The 22233-nt window shown below is 55.6% G+C and overlaps 1 protein-coding gene across 4 annotated transcripts in view; it reads right to left on the bottom strand.

Annotated features, from left to right (window-relative positions):
• Lingo1 (leucine rich repeat and Ig domain containing 1) overlaps positions 1-22233 on the bottom strand; it is a 230457-nt gene that overhangs the window by 4050 nt on the left and 204174 nt on the right. Inside the window, exon 1 of one of the 4 annotated variants that reach the window (XM_004660419.2) lies at positions 11954-12128. The exons of 2 other annotated variants lie outside the window; for them this stretch is intronic. In XM_004660419.2, the coding sequence (XP_004660476.1) occupies positions 11954-11959 (6 nt within the window). In that variant the 5' untranslated portion in view covers positions 11960-12128. Of the gene's footprint in view, positions 1-10744; positions 10962-11953; positions 12129-22233 lie in introns of those variants that run through there. One more of the 4 variants, XM_045160866.1, reaches the window with a different exon arrangement.

Genomic DNA, 22233 nt, shown 5'->3' with positions numbered 1-22233 from the left:
GGGGTCACCTGTTCCCACCACTGCCTGGCCTGCTTCTGCTTCACTTTCCCTCCCCCCCCCCATGGGAAACTGGCTTAGAGGGGGTACAGATGGGGAGGGACCAAAAAGGCACCAGAATGGCAACCCACTGTAGCCTCTGGCATGACCACCCTATAGTGCTCCTTATCTTGGCCATCCGGTTGGGCACAGCCCCTCAGGGCTCGTTGCTGCACAGGGAGGTCCGGCTTGGGCCCGTCCTTACCCTTTCTTCCAGCCTCTACCTTCAAGACCACAGCTCATCCCTACCTGTCACGCTGCCACTCAGCCAGTCACGGGGACCAATGTGTCACGTGAGCTCTGGCTCCAGTGACACCACGTGCTTTTGAACGCTCCACTGGTCTTCGAGGACTGACAGGAGCTTCCTGGCTGTTGATCGACTAAGTGACTGATTAACCAGAGAGGGCTCAGGGTGTCACTGACGTGTTATGGAATCTACACAGTTGCACGATCCCCAAGGGCTTTGTCCAACCGCCCCCTTTCTCTCTCTCTCTCTCTCTCTCATCCTCACCCCTGATTCTTTTCATGGCTCCACCTCTCTCCATCCCACCCCCACTGGGCCATTTTCCCCAGTCACACACGCTCCAGCGAGCCACCAGAAAAGCCCACATCCTGACAGGCAATCAATAAGTAATTGGGCCAGCAGCTGGGGCTGGCACTGGTGTGAGGACAGGGGACCTCAAGAGGTTACTAGGACTTTTAGCACCCAGCTCAGGGCTGGGTTGGTGTGGGAGCTGCCAGAAAAGAGGCTGAGCAAAGAGGGGGAATCGTGTGCTTCGTGAGGTCAGGGGAGATCTAGAGGGTACCTCCTCTGAATTACCTCGCCCTCTGTCTTTTTACACGTAGCTGTGCAGAAAGGCGGGGAAACTGAGGCCCTGAGAGACTAGGATGCATGCTCACACAAGCACAGGAAGAGCACCGCGCGGCGGGCCCACACTCCTGTACTCACACCTCCACGGGGTCACCGTCTGGATAGGGCGTTAGCGGGACCATATCTGGAGGTGACATCCAGAGTGCTGAGTGGGCACTTCGCAGCTTCCAGCACCTGGGCTCTGTGAGTCTGTCGCCTTCTCCTCCTGTGCTTGCCAAGGAGTCAGTGTTTTATGCATTTTAATCAGCGCTTTGTATTGGATCCTTGCCCCCTGAAGGGCTTCTCATAAGGGCAAGAATTAAAAATTGGACCAATAAACACAAAGAAAATAACTTTAAAGACAGGCAGGTGGTAGTGCCCCAGGGCACAAGGCCCAAACCAGGGTTGGGAGATGGCAGAGCCAGTTCCGAGCTGGGCCCCCTGCAGTGGGGAAGGGTGGGCTGCCGTGGCCCACGCCCCCTTCACTCACGTCCCAGGGCAGATGCGGCCTGGCTCAGGCAGTGCTGCCAGCCAGGGGCTGCATGCGGTTCTTTGTGCCAGCCTTCCCTGTGCCCCAGGCAATGCCTGCCCTCTCTGGCTTGATTCCCTAACTATGCACTAAAGCAGCGGGTTCCAGGGTCCCTTGGGGAGCTGACAACAGCAAGAGGAATTCTCCCAGCTGAACAGTCAGCATCTTCAGACCTGGGTGGGGTCACGGGAGGCCCCCCAATGACAGTTTCACCAGGGATGGTTCTGTCTGCAGGTGGCCCCAGACTAGCTGGTTCCCCTGTCACCTCACACTGGGGCTTAAAGAAGGGCAACTTGGTAGAAGGAAGGGGTGTCAGATCACAGTATATAATCAGAAGCTTTAGAGAGAAAGAGAGAGAGAGACCTAGGTTGATGGTGTCCCTTAGGCAATGCCTGGAGGCCCCTGGGTACAGAGGGGTGTCTCCCCAGCACTCTGCCAGACCCACAAATAACCCCCTTCAGACAAGGGGCGTGCCTAGCCCTGGAGAGCTCTTGTGGGGCGGGCTACATGGGTGGGGCTTGTCACGCTGTCTCTGAAACCCTCGTGGCAACATTTCCAAGAGGCATTTCCCCCCGCTTTGCAGAGGGGAAAGACGAGGTTGAGGAAGGGAACTCGCTTGCAACAAGGCTGAGGTCACAAAAGGCAGAAGGGCTCTGTCCCTGCTGGTGGGTCTGCCTGTCCTCTGAGAACTAGCTGCCTGGTGTGTGTTGGGGGAGGGTGGGGGGCAGTGTATCAGAGCCCTGCGAAGGTGAGGCCCCGGGGTGGCAAGAAGGTACTACTGGGTCCTTTAAGAGCTTCACCCAAGTGGCCCGCCTCTGGAGGGTGGGTGGAATACTCGCACCCAAGTTCAGTGGCTGTCCACCAGGCCTCTCATGAGCCAATGTCCCTGCCTGGGTTCCACGCTGCCATCATTTGGGCTGGGTGGTAGCACAGGATGGAAGGCTGTTATTTGGGGCTCACAGTCTCAGTATTTTCTTTTCTTAAAAAAAAAACATTTTATTTATTTATTTGAGAGGGAAAGAGAGGCAGACAGAATGATATGTGCCAGGTCCTCCCAGCCACTGCGAATGAACTCAAGATGCATGCACCCCCTTGCGCATCTGGCTTCCGTGGGTACTGGGGAATCAAACCTGGGTCCTTAGGCTTCTCAGGCAAGCGCCTTATAACAACTAAGCCATCTCTCCAGCCCTTCGATATTTTCCAATGATCCCATTCAGTGTTCCTCAGGGGCCCCAGGGACGCCCCACAGCTCACCCAGGCGTGAACTCAGACACTGTGGATCTGCTCTGTTGGCAACTGGGATTGGGCTCATTGGCTTGGGGTGCTCAAGCTGGCAGGTGGCCTTGGGGGCTTCCTTCTTGGGAAGCAGGGTTGATGACCTGAGTTCATGTTGACCTGATGCCCACTCTTCTCAGAGCAGGATCTGCAGCAGGATGGAGCAGGCAGCTGGAGGTCTCCCCGGAGGACTCTACCTAGCCCTACTGCCCAGAAAGGAACTGTGTGGGAAGGCAGCAAAGGGGGAGGTGGCAGAACAGAAATAAGGTCAAGGGAAGTAGGAGAGAAGCAGGGACAGATAGGAAGACAGGAGATGGAGACAGAGGGACATAGGCACATGGGGCCAGGGTCAGGGAAGGAGTGGCAGAAATCAGGGGTAGATGGGGCCAGAGCCTGCCTGGTAAATGAACCACCCTCTCTGGCTCCTACCTTATGCTGCATGGAAGTCCCAGGCCTTGGGCCTGTCAACCCATTATGTTCCCACCACCACTCCCTATGGTGGGCGTGATCACCCAGTGACCTGTAGATGTGCAGGCTGAGACTAACAGAAGTGAGGGGGATAACCTTAGTCTCCTCAAGACATCCCTGCTCCCAGTCCCTTCCTCTCTGGGGTTTTTCCTTTACCTTCAGCCTCAGGGTGTGGAGGGGATCCATTTCCATAGCACCTTAATACCAGTTACACCAAGACACTCAGAAGCAGCTAAGATACTTGGCTGGGGAAGGGGGAGGGAGTGATGTACTGTCCTGGAAACCCTCCTCCAAGCTGGGGCTTTCCCCACACAGCTTGGGGGTTCTTCTCAAGCTCTGGAGGGGGGGGGGCGTGGGGAGAGGGCTCAGCTTCCCGTGGGGACTCTGAACCACTGCTGCCTCCTTCCTCTCTGGGGTCCCTCAACTGGAGATACAGGCCTGGGTTCCTTCAGCTCAGCACTCCCAGCCCCTAAAGGCAAACCACCCTGGGGCCAGCCCCCTCCTGGAACCCCAGGCACAGTACCCAACTCTGTCCTCCAGCTCCTAGACTCCAGAAAGTGCGAGGGATGAGGAGAAAGGGGGAAGGGAAGGGGGAAGGGAGGAGGGAGGCTAAGCCAGGGCAGGGAAACCATGGCTGCAGGGAATGGGCAGAGGTACCCAGGTGGAGGTCACGTGTGGGGCTGGTCAGTCTGAGAGGGGGCGGGGGGGGGGGGCCGGGAGGTGGACGACGACTCCTAATGCGTCTCTGGAATCCCCAATCCTAACCTGGTCACTGTCACTGGACTCTTGAAGGTTCAGACTGCCCAAGCTAGTCCCTGCTGAGGTGCGAATGGCTGATAATGGTTGAGCAATGAGCTGCTAATGGGGAACACAGGGCAACTTCTCTGGGCCCCCGGGCTAAGAGCCTGGGAGCAGGCTGCCTGGGCACAGGGGAGGGCACCCTGAGGTGACAGCGGGCATCAGGCTGAGCTCCTGCAGGAGAAATGTGACTGGCTGACTGCACCGGGCTGGCTGGGGCAGCCACAGCCCAGCGGCTGTCCCCTGCCTCCTCCTCGTTCACCTACCCCTCCCCCCACGGGGAGAGAAAAATCAACCTGGAAGAAAATTGAGGTCATGTCCTTTGTCGTGTATAATTCTTTATTTTCCTTTTCTTTTGTGCTGGGTTCTGGCAAAGAGTCGCCAGGCCCCCGGGCGTGTGTGTGTGTGTGTGTGTGTGTGTGTGTGTGTGTGTGTGAGAGAGAGAGAGAGAGAGAGAGCAAGAGGGAGAGAGAGGGAGAGAAAAAGGGAGGAAGAGAGGGAGGGAGAGAGAGAACACACATGAACACACATCAATGCCTGGCTACTCCTCCTTGGCACTCCCTGGCACTCTTGGTCCTGTGCCACCATACCTGTCACCCTGGCACACTGGAAAGCTTAGTCCTCTCCCGAGTGTGCTCCCATGGGATGTGGGCCTAGGCTGGCTGGAGGACACTGACTGGACCAGGCTACTGTTTAACCACCTGCCTGCTAGGGCAAGTGAGGCCCAGCCAGCCACCAGGTGCTGGGCTGCTCAGAACTCGCCGGGTCATACTGGGCAAACATCTGGCTCTTGCATTTGAGGGAGGGAAGGCTCAGCCCAAGCCCCTGCCCACCCTACCCAGCACAGCCCGTCTCAGAAGCCGCCAGCCTTCCGGCCAGCCCGCAGCCCCGGGCCATTTGCGGGATAAATTATGAATTTTAATTGTCAGAGCATCTTAGTGTTTAAAGGCTGCTATATATAGGCTCAGGCCTTCAGGAGTGCCCAGCTTGGGAGACAGAAGCAGGGGTGGGGCAGGGCCTAGAGGAGGCCTGCTGTGGGTGAGCAAAGGGCTTGCAGGCCTCATCCTGGGTGTCCTGGGGGGGCGAGGGATGGAGAGCATGCAAGCCCCCAGGAAGCCCAGGTCTATATCCCCATCTCTCCCCTTCTCTGATCTGAGATGCTAACGCAGGTTCCCAGGGACACTCTTGCCCTATCTATTCACTAGTAGGGGGTCCCTCTCAGATGTCCCTCTCAGATGCCTCCTCGGAAACCCCACCCTTGGGTCCAGGAGGGCTGGGTGCAGCCCCACAAGCCCAGGGGAGTAGGAACAGCAGTATGGAATTTGGACTTGGCTAGAGACCTCATGAAGTCCGTGATGGTGACTGGCGGCCCTTACAAAGGGCCATGGAGTCCCCACCCCCCGCACCCCGGGAATTGCAGCTATCCCCTAAGGTGGGCACAGTCATCACTCTCATTCTGTGAGGACCAACCAGAAACACGGAGGTTCTGTGGACTTGCTCAAGGGCACGGTCAGCATGACAGGAGCTCGGGAGAGTCCAGTGTCTGTCACTCAGTAAACTCCTCACCGCACAGATAGAAACAGCCACTCTCGCTCAGAGCGGCTCCCGGATAGGAACCGGGCCCGAGCGGGTTTCATCTTCACCTCCACCTAGGAGGGTGGTACGATCACCCTCATCCTCCTGATTACGGGAATTGAGGGACTCAGAAGGGAAGCCATCTGCAGTAAGGGGTAGGGCTGGAACGGGGCCCCAGGCAGACCATTAGATACCATTTCTCTAGATTACTCTTACACATACTGCCTGTCTGGATTGATGCTTGGGGCCTGCTGACCTGCATGCGCTTGGCAAACGACCTTGTCCCTTGGGGCCACAAACTCGTCATCTGGAAAGGGGCTGACAGACTTCAGGCTGCCCTCACAGAGCTAGGGCAGAGACAGTTGGCGCACACCCAGCTGATGCCCTCCCTGACCCTCAGCATTATCAACCTCACTGTAGTGATGATAAAACTCAGGCTCTAGGCTGTTGGTTTACTTGTCTAAGGTCCTGCCTGAGCTGCTCGGATTCCCAAGGTATGACACCTTACAGACCATTGTACAGATGAGAAAACCGAGGCTCAAGAACATCAAGGATTGTCCATACCCTCACAGCATCCTAGGGGGGGATTACCACTTCTGGGAGTCTTCAAGAGCTGTGTCAAGGCCACGGGGTGGGGAGAGGGTTAAGCATTCACGGCTAGCCCAGAACAGAGCCAAGACCCACGTGTGGAGTCCCTCAGGAAGCCCACATGTGGCTTAGTGTGAGAATCAGATGACTCCAAATGGAAGGCCTGCCTTGACCCACTGTGATCAGCCCATCAGGAGAGGTACGTGAGCAGAGACCCAACTGGAAGGCTCCTGGGGGGCATGGCCCTCTTCAGCTCTGAGATGCTAGGACTTGAGATAGCCAGACACCCAGTGGCATTGGCAGCCCTACTCAGGACCAAGTAGAATAGGTATGCTGGCCAGGTCTCCGTCCCCTCCCAGGGCCAAGAGTGATTCTCTATAGAGAGATGCAGAGGAGGTGGTAGAGAGAGATTAATTCCCTGAAATGGGAAAAAAATAGAAACACACGCACACACACACACACACCACACACCCTAATAACATGTAATAAGAGGTTGGAGATGAGGAACAATGCCCTGGTAATGTCACCCTGGCGGCAATCAATTTGGGTGTCACATGAAATACGCATAATTATTCTGCCAGCCCTGGCGCTCGCTTGTCTCTAACCAGCTCCAGGGGTCTAGGCCTGGGCGGGGAAGGCAGCTGAAATCAACCGATGGTGTACCAGGCTGGCAGGGGGATCCACTCTAACTTAGCCTGACAGCGCTGGGTTTTGTTTTTTTTTTCTTTTTTTTCAGTCCCTCTTGTGGGTCTTGTGACTAGGGACCCTTCATTTAGGAAGTTCCCAGGAATCACCTTGCTCAGCCGCCCCTGGCTCACTGCACGGGTAAAAGCAATCAGAGAGGACTCCCCCAGGAAATGGGAATGCAACGGGAGCGAGTACACGTTTGTTCCCTTGCTCACCACAGTCTTGCTAAGTCCTCCCTGGTGCCAGGCCTCACACCAGTGCCAGAGCATAGGGAGGGGATTTCCATAGGGCTGTGTGGGAAAGGGGACATTGAAATGACAAAGCACAGTTCCCTGTACCTCCAGAACCAGGATGGCACCTTCCCATCCTATGGTACATCCAGGGCTCGGGGCTCCTGGAACTGACTGCTCTCTTTTTGACTCTTGCTATGCAGGGACATAAGCCTTCTGGATCACTTCTGCTGGTGCCCGAGCTCAGAGCATTTTCCACAGATAGCATTCCCCGGACAGGTTCAGATGGGACAACCACTTAGTGACCATCCATCCCACACTGACTGCTGCCCGTCTCAACTCCCTCCCATACCATACACCAGAAACCTCGAATCCCAGAAAGGCAAATCAAAGCCATAATGAAATGCCATTTTACACTCATTCAATCAGGAAAAATCAAGGCAGCTGACAATGTGGTGTTGGTGTGGATGGGTATCCGTAGGAGCTCTCATCTGCCGGGGAGGCATAAACTGGTCCAACCAATTTGGAAAACACTTTGGCACCGTTCCTGGGAAAGCCAAACATGAGCATGCCCTGCAGCTCAGCAATTCTGTTCCTAGCTGAGCGCCCCAGAGACGCTCCACAAGTTGCCTCAAGACACAGGACAAAGAGGTTTGTAGAGGATCTGTTTGGAAGACTAGAAAGGGGTACCAACCTTAATGCCCATCAATAGGAGGACAAGGAATACACTGTGTTATGTCCCAATTACAGAGCAGAAAACATCAGTGAAAATGAATAACAATGAACATCCACTATTATTTGCAACAATACGGCAGAAGCTTAAAGAAGATAATAAAGAAAAAGCCAATTCCAGAGGACTGCATCCAATTTTTTTTGTGTTCTTTTTATAAGGTTCAAAAATAACTACAACTCATGTTTTAAAATATTTAAATGTACCACTTTTTTTTTTTGTATGCTGGAGATTGAACCCAGGACACCTCATGCATGCTAGGCAAGGGTTCTACAACTAAGCTACTACATGTATGACTTCAAACAAACAAGAGGGAGTGAACTACATAATGTAGGGTGTTAGTTGCTTCAGCAAAAGAGGCTGAGGGGCTGAAGAGATGCCGTCTGCTCTATGGTTAAAGGTGCTTGCTTGCAAAGCCTGATAGCCTGGGTTCAGTTCCCCAATACCCACATAGAGCCAGGTACACAAAGTGGTCCCTGTGTCTGGAGTTTGTTTGTAGGGTGAGAGGCCCTCACATACTCTTTCTTTCTGACTCTGTATCAAATAAATAAATAAATAAAATATTTTTAGGGCTCGAGAGTTGGCTCAGCAGTTAAGGAGCTTGCCTGCAAAGCCTAAGAACCCAGGTCCGATTCCCCAGTACCCATGTAAGCCAGATGTACAAAGTGTCGCATGGGTCCGGAGTTCACTTGCAGTAGCTGGAGGCTCTGGCGTGCCCATTTTCTCTCTACCTCTTTCTCTCTCAAATAAATAAACAAACTTTTTTTTAAAAAGGGGCTGAGGAGGAGGTGCATGGAAGATTCCAAGCGAAGGTGTTTATTATGTTATCACAAATGCTACTATTAATACCGGTGCATGGATTAATGGGTTAATAGGCCATGCATGGCTCAGTGAGCGAGAACTTTCATCCGGAGTCAGCCGCTGCCTGCAAACTGGGGGTCTTGTGTGTGACACTCCACTTCCCTGGTTCTTTTCTCTGCTATAAACCAAATGTCCTGTACCACCTACAATAAGACCAGAAGCACATCACTGATACAAGCTACAGGTAGTCAGCACTCATTACATGTTCACCATGTCCCACACATTGTTCTAAGTGCTCACGTGTATTAGCACACTTAACTGTCACCATCTCCACAGAGGTGGACAACACTGTGGTCCCTGTTTTATAGGAGAGAAGACAGGGGTCCAGAGAGATTCAGTTAAGTTGCCCAAAGTCACAGAGCTAGGCAGTGGTGGGGCTGAGACTTGAACCAGGCCTCTGGCTCTAGGGTCCACTCGCACTGTGAAGTGATATTGGAGCAGCTCAACACACAAGAGTGGGTCGTGAGCACGGCTCTATTGGCCCTTAACACTCATGGATAGTCACTTATTCGGTCATTCACATAAACAAAGGTCAGCATCAAGAATGGCTCGAATGTATTTGGAGATGACCCCAACTTTGCAAAGTTTTCTCCAGATGGCCTGCTCTGATTCCGGAAGGCCCTGCTTTCTTGTGCCTCTGAAAAGCCCGCTGCAACTTCAAGGCTCAGCCAGGCTTCTCAGAGCCCCACAGCCTCAGCTCCCACAGAGAAATACCCCTTTTTCCAAGCACACTGTTTTGGCTCTCCCTGGTCCCTGCCAGGGGCATCCTTAGTGATGGCATACCCAGCTCTGCCCATCCATGCAGGCTGAGGACACCATGTCCCCTCCAGGTAAATCCTTGCCACTAGCTGTTCCTTGGGGCTTCCTGATGCCCTCCCCATCCCTGGGGCTGGGCATTAGTTTTGCTCAGGGTGTTCAAAGCAATCCAGCGGGCCTAGCCAGAGGCAGAGCAGGCGGCTCAGCGAGGAAGTACAGAACAAACGCATGGATGAACAGGCTTGTCTGCCATCATGTACAAACTGGGGTGGTTCTACTTGGGGTACCTGGAGCAGCCAGGGATGCTTCCTGGAGGAGGGGGCAGGAGAGGAAGAGAAGAGAGGGCCTTTTGGGTAGGGGTGCTAGAACAAGCCAAGGAAGAAGTAAGGAGATATGGGGAAGAACTGGGAAGGACAGAATAATCAGAGAATATCGGAGGAGGACCTGGGGCTAGGAAGACACAGGGTGTCACATACAGGAGAGCCAGACTGAGACCCCAACCCACAACACTGCACACAGCACCAGACTTCTGCTTCCACAGCTATCCCCCCAAAACAGCTCAGCGAAATCATCACAGTACAGTTCTCAGGAAGACTAGTGGCTATTTGGAATTCTTTTGAAACCATTTAATTGACATTTTGCAAACATGCACATAATGTAATTTGATCATAGCCCCTCCCATGACCCTCTTTGTCCACCATCCCCCCAACCCCCAGCCTTCCGGAATTCTGAGTTTTAAAAAGCAATCTCTAGCATAGGAAAAACAATGAGTGCTCAGAGGCAGGAGATGAAGAAGATGCCTCCCTCTAAAGTGGTCCATCTACCACCCTTCCAATCCCACAAAGTCCCTCCACTCACAAACCATGATACTTCAGTCTGCAAGCACACACCCTTCACATGAAAGCTACTCCCTAGACCCCCCCCCCCCCCGCCCCACTACCACACACACTTACTCCAGGCTGGGAAGTGCTTTAATCTCCCAGGAACTCTCCCCAGAGCCATCTCACACTTCAGCTGGGGAAGGAGGATGGAGAGGTAACACTCACTCCATAGGGGGCCTGTCGGGTCTCTGCCAAGTCCACTCCAGGAGGCAGCTGGGCACTGCTCCTGGCTGCTTTGAGACCATGTCCCATTTCCCTGGCACCTTTAGTGTAGCTCCAAGGAGTTCTTGGCCTCTCTCCTTTCTGCCATCCCCCCACCCCCTTGCTTCAATCCAAGGTAGAAAGCATGAAGGACATGCACACTGTCCCAGTGGACCCTATGCCAGCACCTCCCTAGTGACTGAGGACTTTGTGCCCCCCCTGGCCACACAAGGACAAAGGGCCAGGGGCAGCAGATCTTTCCCCTCTCCCATTCCTCACCAGCACTCCATGATGGGTCTAGGGAAGCCTCAGGCTCTGCTGGCTGGATGTCCTGCGCTCCCCTGGCATGAAGGTTCCTTGCGCTGGAGCCACTGGCGTAATGTCCAGCAGGGCTGAACCCAGAACCAGGGACCAGGCTGTGCGCCCTCTGGCTGCCCAAGCCCAGCAACGGACTGAGGGAGGGTTGGGCCGGACCCATAGGGTCCCCCGATCCCACCTGGGGCCTCCTGGACTCCCACCCACAAGGGCAGAGCTCTTCCCAGGTCCCCGTGTCCGTCTCCTACACTCCACCCACCCACCGCAGGACCTCCGAGAACAAAGAGGAGGTGCTGCTGCAACCAGGGCTGGTCAGGAACTGGACCAGAGACCCCAGCAAGAGCCTCGAGAGATTCTCAAAGTGGGACCCGCCCAGAGAGACCCATCTCCTGGGGTGCCTTGGACAGCAGTAAGCTCATGGCTCGCACCACAGGGGGGGGGGGCACCGAAGGCGCTTTCCTCACCTCCCTCTAATCAGCGGACTACCGCTTCCCACCCAATGGCCTCAGAATGAAAAGTGGGGCAGGAGGAGGTGAGATGCCCGGCTGATGATAGACAAAGGGGAGCCCTTGAAGGCTCTTCGGCTCTCATCGGTCAGACTTCTCTCTCCCCCTCTCCCGCCCCCTTCACCTCCATTTCACCTGGCAGGACCTGGAAGGGGGCCTGGCGCCTGTGGAAGGGAGCTGCCATTCCTACTGAGCCTAGGAAGAAACCGGTCCCTGACCATGTCTTCGGGCTGGGGGTGATGCTGGCCAGGGCTGGGGCATGATAATCTAGGGTACACCGAGAGAAGCACGCACCCAAGGGCTGGGCTAGGGGCTTATCCTCTAGGGTGATAGGGAGGAGGGTGGAGGGGGCATCCAGGCAGGAATGAAATGGGATGCCAGTGGGGAGGGGGCGGGGGGAGGGTTCTCCACTACTCCAGTGTCCCGGCTTTCCAACGTAGAATTTGTTAGGATATGAGGAAAAGAAAAGGGGAGAATCATTTGAAGAATGAGAAAGGTTCAGGCCTTTGAGCATCACCCCCCCCCCAAAAGGGGGTCTGGTCTGGGTAACACAGAAAGTCCAGCATCTATATCCCCAAGCTGGGTGAAGTCTGGACCGTCCGCGGCCTCCAGAGGCACTGGCCGCAGGGCTGCCCGCTCGGAGCTCGGCCACGGCCACGGGGCTCACCTGCATCTCGGGCGCGCCGTCCGTCCGCTGCGCTCGGTCACCAATCGCATGTCTCTCCCGCCGGCGCGGCCCCCGCCCCAGCCCAGCCCCCTCCTCCGTTTCTTCCTCCTCCTCAACACCTCCGCCCGGCAGTTCGCGGGGCTGGCCGTCCGTCCGTCCGTCTGGCCCCAGCCGGCCGGCGATCTGGACGCGGAGCAGGAGCTCGGCAATGGGGAGGCGGAGGCCGCCGGCCCCGGCGGGCGGAAGGGTGGGCGCGCTCAGGACGTGCGACGCGGGTGGCAGGAACCTGGTTCTGCCCCCGTGGCCGGCCTGGAGCAGCCACCGCCACCGCCGCCGCCTCTGCCGCTGGGGCCGGGGTCGAGGCCGGGCGCACTCCGCAGCGGGGCCGGGGCCGGGGCCGGGGCCGGGGCTGGGGCCGGCGGGCAGCGGCCGCGCATGCTGCTCGGAGCCCTCCTCTCCCCCGGGCGTCGGGAGAGGGGGTCCGAGAGGCGCGGGCCGGGGACTCCGCGCGCTCCGGGGACCGCAACGGGTCCGGGTCCCGCTGTCGCCCGCTGCCCGCGCCGGCTCCCGCTCGGGCTCCGCGCTCTGCCGCGGCGTGGGGAGGGAGCGCGGGGAGCGCGCGGCGAGCCGGCGAGGGAGGAGGGAGCCGGCGCGCCGGGCGGGGGAGGAGAAGGCGCGGCCGCAAAACCTGGAGCTGGGGGTGGGGTGGGGTCTCCTTTCAGCCGAAGGGGGCCGGAGCGTCCGTTCAAACCGCGGCCCGGCGTCGACCGGGCAGCGAAAACGGCAGCGGGGCGCAGGAGAGGGGCGCGCCCGGGTAGGTGCCCCTGCTCCAACCCTGCACCAATCTACGCCCCTATGGGTTCCCGGCTCCGGTGCGTCCCCGCGGGGGGGGGGCGAGGGGGAGCCCGCCCTGCCACCCTCCCAGGGTGTGCGCACCCGTGTGCGCGTGGAATCGTCTCTGGCCACATGCGTGTGCATGTGAGCGCGTGTGTTCACACGTGTTAGCTGGGGGGGGGTCACTGCACACTACCGTGTATGTGTGCGTGCGTGTGAACACACGTGAACAGACGGGGCTCCTCACCTGCCCAGGGTTGTTTAGAGGACGGCATGAGAAGGGTCAGACCTCGGAGCTTTTCTTAACTGTGCCATGAAACACCCCCCCCCCCCTTGCCTCTCGAAATGTGGGGGAAACCCCGCAAGAGGCCACATTCTTGCGGCCTTTGGGTGAGGCCCGCAGAATGGGAAGTGCCCGAGAGCTGCATGAAGCCGCGCTGGCTGGAAGCCTCCACCCCGAGGCCCGGCCTTACCCCGCCTTTGCGGCCGGGTCCCCGCCCAGCCCCGCTCCCTGTCCAGCAGAGGGCAGCAGGCCTCGCTGGCTGGCTCCGGGCCGGGCGCGCTGTACGCAATGAGCAGCAGAGGGCAGCGCAGAGCCTCAGGTCTGGTCTTAGCCGTTCCCTGCCCAGCTCCCTCGAGATGGGGGGTGGGGGGGGGGTGGGGGGGGTCTGCGGGATCCTGCCCTGGGGTCACATCTTCAGATAACTCCTAAGAAATGAGACCTCTCCTCGGAGATCCAAATCCTCCTTGGCTGGCAGATACAGAGACTAAGACTGGCAGGGCGTCTTGGCAAAGGCTGCAAGAGTAGCCAACTCCTTGGGAACCTCACCTTCCATGGGACACCCCCTTCCCATCATCCTGAAGCCACATGCCCCCTTTACACCGAGGCTATAGAAACCATCAATACTGACGCCACGGGGTACAGTGGCCCCTTCTCTGCTAACACTCTCAGTGCTCTTGACAGACAAGATACTCTTGTAGGGATGCCAGCAGGCTGAGCTGGGAACGAGGAGACAAGCCCAAGGCCTGTCCCTTTCTGGGGTGGACCGGGATCCCGCTCCCAGAACCACACCCTCCTCCCCCAGCAGCCTGCCTGAGACTGCAGAGATGCCTGGCTGGCCTGAAGAGGCCAGCCCTAGGCCCCATCCCCTCCACTGTCCACACTTCAACCTCTCTCACACACAACAGTCCAAAAAAAAAAAAAAAAAAGTTGCACAAACCTGATACAGCGAAACCGACGCTGGGCCCCTCTCAGTCTCCCTGCGACACCACTGCTCAGGACAGTCCTGTTTTCTGTCTCTGTCCATCTCTATTCCCGGCCTAGCTACAGCCCCTTCCCGGAAGGGGTCCTCGCTGCTCCGTTCATCATACATTCTTCTCCTTGGGAAGAGGCACGGTTGTTCCCCTGTGACAGACACGAGGAACCCCAGGCCCAGAGAGGTTACATGACTTGGCCACGGTCACACAGCTTGTAAAACATGGGAAGGGAATTTGAATGGCTTTCCAGGGTTGAGTAAACCAGTGGGAGGCAGTTTTTTTGGCAGAGTGGCTTAACTGGTGGGAAAGGAGGTGGGGTAGCCAGCCACACACGAGTGTGTCCCCCCCCCCCCACTTTCCAGATCCCAGCGCAGGCGGCTCCTGGACCCTTCAACTCCATGCTGCTTGCAACCCCCTCCTTCCCCGTCTCCCCAGTTCCCCCTCCCCGGCTGTTTGTGAGTTACCGGTGCGCTCCCTCCCGCCCTCCCGCGCCGCCTCCTCCCACAGCCCGACAGGAATAGACGCTCCCCAGCTCCTGCGTAAAGGCTCCGCCAGACCCGCTGCGGGGCGGGGGCCGGGGGCGGGGGCTATTCCTGGTGCTGCGGCGACTGACGCAGGCAAGGCGCGGCCACCGCGGATCTCAGCCCCCGACTCACCTGCTCCCTGCCTCAGTGATCTCGGCGGAGAAATGGGGGGAGAATCCATCCCTCACGCCTTCAGTCCCAGCTACTGGCTCCCCTCCCCCGCAAATCCTCCATCATCATCTCTGTGTTCTGGAGGTAGCAGGGGAGACCCCCCCCCCCCCGCCAGGGTTGTGTCCAATATGGACACTAGCCAAGCCATTGGCCCTTCCCTGTGTCTCCGGAAGAAATGACCCTTCCCAGATCCTCCATCATATTCCGACTGTACAAGGGATGGGGAAGGAAGACCTTGGGGAGAAAACTCTGGAGTGAATCTTTCTGAGGAGTCAGCCAAGGCCTGATCCCTGACTGTGTTAGGCTGATTCCATAAAAGGGGGGGCTATCTCCTGCTCATCTTGCCGTCCCGATGCATTTGCATCAGCAGGTATCTTTCCTCCTGTCTGGCCTGGTGGGCCTCAGCACAGGGCTTTCAGGGGTCCCCAGCATCTGGAGGCTGTTGAATCGCTACATTCCTACAACCACCCAGCCCAAGACTTCCCTGGCACAGCCAGGGCGCACAAACACTGCCACTGCTGAGGAACGTTCACCCACACCTCCAGGCTGATCCACCCCCATAGGGGCGCCCTTCTGTTCCCCCCACCCATGACTTCAAGTGCAAACCAAACAAGACCCATCTCTTCCCCGCCTGCCTCCCTCCCTCCCCAGATAAAATGGCCCAGATGGACGACAGTCCGGCTGTCCCCCACCTCCTCTCTCTCTGTCCTTGGACTTGGAGCTCTCCAGAGCAGGTGGGCACACAGCAGATCCTGGCTGGCCGGCTGATGGCTACAAGGAGCCAGGCATCTACAGCCTGAATGCTGTCCACAGAGCAAAGGAGCTGGGGTAGGCTTGCCAGAGGACTTGGAGGAGGGAACAATGTGCTCTGATCTTTACTCAGCCCCCCTGTAAGCCAGGCTCTGAACTCTATTTTACATCCTTCATCTCGTTTCAACATTACCGGGTGTGGTGGCCTGTGTAACCTCAGCACATTAAGGGGCGAGGGCAGTAGGTTTGCCTCCAGTTTTAGGCCAGAATGGGCTACAGAGTGAGACACCCCCCCCCAAAAGACTGGTTTTTCTATCTATCCCTGCTGTACAGTGGAGAAAGCTGGGGGGGGGGGGTCTCTTGACTTGTGCACTGTTACTTTGTGTGTGAGAGGTCAAGCTGGGCTTTGGAGCAGTGTGTGTGTTTGATATCCAAGCCCTGGCTCTGCTGTCTCAGTCCAGGAGGCTGAGGTTTCAGGAAGCAGGGGCCTGGCCAGGACAGAGGTCCCCCAAGACACAGAATGGAGACGGTGGTACACAAAGGCCTGCCCATGTGTCTGCCAGGCCTGCTTGCTTGCGTCCCAGAAGCTCACAGGTTTTTACGATAACAGTTCTTTCTGAAGGCACTTGAAATTAATGACGACTCTAAAATGGCTGGGACAGCGGAGTCATTGCTGAGTCCTCTAATTAGCAAGAAAAACAGAGCCCGGGAGCTAGGAGGGAGTGGGGGGGGGTGCTGGGCATGCAGCACTAGGCATGGAGTAGGGAGTGAGGGAGTGGTGCCCACACTCAGAGCCCCATGTCCTGCTTTATTCTACAAATTGATTTCTGGCCTTGCTGTGTGACCTTGGTGTGGTCATTGCTCTCCGGGGCTAAAGTTCTGTTGAGATCTGTAAGTCTCTGGGGCCAGGCCTAGACAATGGGGACATTGGGATGAGCGCCTTAGAGGAAGAACCTTGTGGTCCTAGAAGGCTTTCAGGCCTTCGCTGAGTCCTCAAAAAGATTTATTCCAGAAGGTGGGGCTGTGGTAGTTTGAATGGATGTCCCCCAGTAGATTCAGGAGTTTTATGAGAGCATGTCACTGTGGATGAGATTCTAGGGGTCCAGCCCTAAGGTATGCTTCAGGGCAGATCTGGATTTCCAACCCAAGGTATGCAGAGTGCTTGGGCTCTGCCTGGGCTTCCTGGAGTGGGCTTGCTCTGTAGTGCTGCTGCTGGTATTTGTCTCTCTGCATGGACCTGTGAAAGGGAACCAGCTGCTTCTGCCACCCTGGATCTTCCTCTGGATCTGTAAGCTTCCTTTCCTCCCATAAACTCTGCCTGGTTTGGAAGTTCATTCCAGCAAGGTGAAGCTGACTAAGACAGGGGCCCAGGTAACCCCTGGATGCCACAGCGGAGGCTCCAGGGTACCCCAGTCTCTGCAGCCTTCCATGCCAGGGTCACTGAGGATGCTAGTGTAATGAAGTCCCAGAGACCCAGGCTAGAATGAAATGATCAGGACGCGGCAGGAAATCCACAGGTCGGAGCCGTGTGCTGGTGCAGCTGCAAAGCGAGCGGGTGGTAGGGGACTTGTAAGGGCTGCCTGGCCAAGTCCCCTCTTGAGATTAGCTTCATGGCCAAGCTTCAGGCCCTTCTGGATCCTCATAACCCTTCTCCAAGAGCCAGAAGGGCGTCAGGGACATTAGGGTACCACCTTGCTGTGTTCTGGGGGGTCTCTTCTGTGCTCCCCAGCTCCGGCCTCACCCTCCATCCTACAGGGGACAGCCAGGACAGAGAGGGCACAGGCTCCAGAGAAAGGGCCCTTGACTTCATAGGAGGCCCAATGGAGTGTGGACATATGCAATTCAGCTGGAAGGCATGTCCATGGAGGGTCCAAGTGGAAGCAAAAAGACCAAGGGCTAAGCCTTCCCATGTACCTGGGGCACCCCCTTCCCTGGCACCTACCCCAGGCTTTTCCTGCCATCAACAGACTTCTCAGGCCCTTAAATTCTTTCTTCTCCTCTCCCATTTGGGCCCAAGCAGCCTCTCCTTCTATAACCCTGCTCTGAAAACCTCATCTTCTCTTGGATGGGGTTTGTCTTTAGAATACTCTCTGAGTCTCAGTTTCTGCCTGTATAAGATGAGGTTACAGGCAGAACTCATCTCGCAGGGGCAGCGTGAGGACTCGTGATTGGGGCACATCTAACGGGGACTGAAGGCCAAGCTCACGGTGCTGGGCTCACAGAGGGCTGCTTTTGGTCTTCCCCAGCTGTTTATCCTGGCCTTATCCGAAAGTCCTTGTCAGCATTCTCTGTGAGAAAAGCCTAGACCCAGCCCTCTAAGAATCTAAAATGCCCAGTGGGCAATGATTGATCTTGTGTCTCCTCCAGTTTCCACAGTGGGCCCAGAGCCCTGATTGCAGAGGCCCCAACATTTGCAAATGAAACCTCACCAAAATCTCTTCATCAACAGATAGCAACAGATCCCCTAGAGAAGGGGTCAGTCACTGTGGACAGGGGCACTCTTGAGCCCTGGATAGCCACTTCAGTTCTCTCAAGGTGGGGGTCACAGTGCCTTGGCTCTAAAGGTTCTAGTGTGAGTGATGTGCTGCCATCTAGAAGGCTGGCAGTGAGGAATGGCATGGGGTGGCTGGGTAGGGAAGAAACTCTCAGAGGACTCAATAGAAACCTTGGCAGAGCTGTGAGGCTGACTGCCTGTGGCACCCGAGGTGGCTATGTAGTAAGAACCTTGTCTGAGTGAGCGGGCCATGTGTGCCCTGCCCATTCCAAGAAAAGATTTGAGGGGCTGGAGAAATGGCTTAGTGGTTGAGGAGCTTGCACGCAAAGCCAAAGGACCCAGGTTCAATTCCCCAGGACCCACGTAAGTCAACTGCACAAGGGGGCGCACGCATCTGTAGTTCGTTTGCAGTGGCTGGAGGCCCTGGCGCGCCCATTCTCTCTCCCTCTCTCTGCCCATTTCTCTCTCTCTCTCACTCACTCTCTCAAATAAAGAAAATAAGATATATTTTAAAAAGAAAATATTTGAGCTGCCTCGGGATAAGAGAAATCAAGGGAACTTTGCTCTCCATTGGGGGGTGGGGGAGGGATTAAATTGGGAGCAAAACTACAAAGAAATATTCAAATGCAAATAGAAAAGGCAATTTGTACAAAGAGACCACTTTCCAGCTCTTTGGGACTGACCTTAGGCTCCGGGCTTGGCAGAGCAGCTGCTCCCAAGGGCCTGGGCTCCGCAGTCCCCACAGAACATGTGAGCTAATTGTGCAAACAGGCAGCGCTGTCAGCCAATCCATTCATTAAGCACTCCTCTCAGGTTCTCTTGTGCTGCCGACTTGTTTATTAACTTAAGTTGGAAGCTGTTATTAACCGAAGTCAGAGGCGGCATGGTGGATTCAAAGGTGCCTGACTTCAGAACCAAGCCGTCTTGGATTCCAGGTCTGACTCTGTCTCTATCAGCCGTGTGGGTCCTTGACAGATCCTTTCATTTCTCTGAGCCTCATGTGCCTTGTGAGATACAGTCCTAAGATGGTCCCCAGTGGATCCTGCCTTCTGGTCCCCCACAGGGTCACCTGCTCCACTTGAGCATGGCTATACAAACTGACTTTTTTTTGTGGTTGTTGTTGCTAGGTTCAAACCCAGGGCTTCACACTGCCAAGTAGATGTTGCAGATATTCTGCCACAGGCTAAACCCCTAGTCTGACTCACTTCTCTCTCCACATACATACATACATACATACATACATACATACATACGCACACAGGTGTCATGGATGCACACAGGTGTCAGGGAGCATGCGTGGAAGTCAGGGAACAACTTCAGGTACTGGTCATTCCCTTCCACCTTGTTCAAGACAGGGTCTCTTGTTCACTGCGGTACACGCCAGGCTAGCTGGCCCGTGAGCTTCTGGGGATTCTCCTGTCTCTGTCTCCCATCTCACTGTAGTTGGAGTGCCGGAGTGGCAAGCGCTCTTCACTGCCTCCATCTTTGATGTGGGTTCTGGGGATCCGAACTTGGGTCCATGTGGTTGCATAGCAAGCATTTTACCCACTGAGCCATCTCCCTAGCCTGCCCAACTCACGTCTGCTGAGTAACCTACAGCAAAAGGGATGGGCTCTTCTGAGATGAGATCGTAAGGGCTTGTTCATCTTGGCTCTGTGGTGGTGAGCAGCCCATTGAGAAGTCCTCGTACAAAGGAAATGAGATCTCTAGCCAAGAGCCATGAGATCCCAGACCTTCCGTGCAGGGAGTGTGGAAGCAACTGTTTTCCTGAGGAGCACCCTGGGAAGATCACAGCTCATTAAAGACCTTGACTCAAGAGACCCTGAGCCAGGAACACCAGCCCTGCCTCACTTGGACCCATGCCCCGCACAAACTGTGAAGTCATACTTAGTTATTTTAAGCCACTACGTTTGGGGGTGATTTGTCACAGACTACTACGCTGTTATTGTTATGTGCGTGCAACCATTCCTTGCTCCCACTGAGGCTGGGGACATGAGGATGACGCAGGTGACGTGCCTGTTGTCGGTAGGATAAGGAATAATGACACAGTGACATGGTGGCTGTCTGGCAAGGTTGCTCATTCTATTACCCATCCTGAGAAACAAGAAGGCCAGCACAGGAAGGCGCACAGCTACAAGAGGCCAAAGCATTCGCAGTGGCCCTCGATAGGAGAGAGACGGACAGAATGTGGTCTGACCCCACAACGGAGCACCGAGCAATGATGGGGACACACGGAAGTCACAAGTATCAGCACAGGCAATCCCACAATGCAGTGCGGAGATGCATCCAAGGTGGCCGCATTCACATCAAGTTCAGAAACACACCCTGGGGGCTGGCTTAGCCGTTAAGGCTTTTGCCCGCAAAACCTAAGGACCCAGGTTCGATTCCCCAGAACCCATATAAGTCAGATGCACACAGTGGTGCATGCATTTGGAGTAAACAAATAAATTTTTTTTTTAAATTTAAAAGCACACCCTATAAACTGAGCATGGATACCTCCGCATATAGGCAAAGTATACAAACACCAACTGTCCAGGGGACCATAACTTCTCAGGGAGAGCAGAGGGAGTGTCCCATCCCACACCATATGCTCTGGGAGCTTCCCATGAGCAGCACAGTGCCTCCAACCATTAGCCACACATGGCAATTCATCTGGTCTCAACGACGTCCATACTATCATCTTTCCTTCCTTCCTTCCTTCCCTCCTCTCCCTCCTTCCTTCTTTCCTTTCTTTCTTTATTTTTTTTCAAAGTAGGGTCTTGCTCTAGCCCAGGCTGACCTGGAATTCACTGTACACCCTCAATCTGGCCTCAGACTAACAGTGATCCCCCTACTTCTGCCTAGGCTTACAGGCGTGTGCCACCATACCCAGCCCATATCATGTTTTCTTACGTAAGGGGAGACTGAGGCATCTGCACCTCAGAGACAGAGCGAGCTTGGGGCTTTTAAATCTAGCAGCATCCAGGGCTTGCTCCTCACTCTGCTGTTTACGCGGGGAGGACACAGATTCTAACTATTCTCCTGCCATATGGGAGAGACTTTTCTTCCTCCCCCTAAATAGGTGTAGGATGACATGCAGGAATGTCTTGACTAATCAGTCTGGGGTACATGCAGACCCTCATGAGTCAAGGCAGGTGACAGCTATCCAGCAGGGGACATTGAAAACAGTTGTATGGATAAGAGAAGGTGTGACTACAATGACTCAATTCAATACAATTCCCTTCAGTTCAACTTTACTCAGTTAACAGACAGATAAAGTTGAGGTTAAGGAACATGACTGAACATCTGTGACATGACAGGCCCTACACAGCTCCTCACTCGTCGAAATCACACCCCTCACTAGTGGAGAGATGGTGAGGCACCCATCCATCCACCCACTCATCCATCCATCCACCCATCCATCCGCCCATCCATTCTTCATTCATTCACTCACTCACTTATTCAACATTTGCCATAGCTTTCTCCATGTCCCCAGAGTCCATGGCCTAGCAATCAAGACCACCCAGTGTAGTGCACTGTGTTTGTACACATTCTAAGCAGACGCTGGGACGAGCAGGCACAGGACAACCATCTAGAAGCTGAGTCAAAGAAGGGGTAGTCGGGTATACAGGGGGGACGTGCAGAGAACAGAGGTTCAAAGGCCCAGTCCCATGGTCAGGGAGACAGTGGTCCCAGGGAAGGCCAGTGCTGGCCAGAGGGGTGAGAGGTTGAGGCTGCCAGGACCTCTGGCTGTCTGTTGGGTTCCTGGGCTAAAGGCATCCTTGTGGGGCTGGCTGGGCCCTGCTCCAGAGGGATTTAGAGCAGGGGAGTTCCAACCATAACGGCGTATGTAATTATGTGCAAAAACCGAAGGAGGGCTGCTTAATAAATGATGGCGGGAGAGAGTCAATATCAGCAGAGGCACCCGGCTGCATCGCCCCGTCCTGTCTGGTTGGGATCCAGGGCGGCAGCCAGGCCGCTAATATGCCTATAAATCATTGAGCTTATAAAGAAGAAGGCAGGTGTCATGTCGTACCCATAAACAGCTTGTTAGCTAAAACTAGCGAAAGGGTGATGGGCTGCTTGGCATAGCACTGGCCCCTCCCCCACCATCACAGAGGGACAGGGCTGTGGGTGTTGGGGACAGAACCCAGTTGGACCCATGCTCCATCTTCTTCGGTGTGACCCAGTGTGGAATTAGGTAGTGCTAGAGAGAGGTAGTCCAGAGACACAGAGCTTGAGATGGCCAAGGGTACAATGAACCATGGGCA

The sequence above is a fragment of the Jaculus jaculus genome, chromosome 10 (genome assembly GCF_020740685.1).
Source record: "Jaculus jaculus isolate mJacJac1 chromosome 10, mJacJac1.mat.Y.cur, whole genome shotgun sequence".
NCBI classification, from domain to species: Eukaryota; Metazoa; Chordata; class Mammalia; order Rodentia; family Dipodidae; genus Jaculus; species Jaculus jaculus.
Note: the sequence above shows the minus strand (reverse complement) of the source record. Positions and strands in the feature narration are given on the sequence as shown.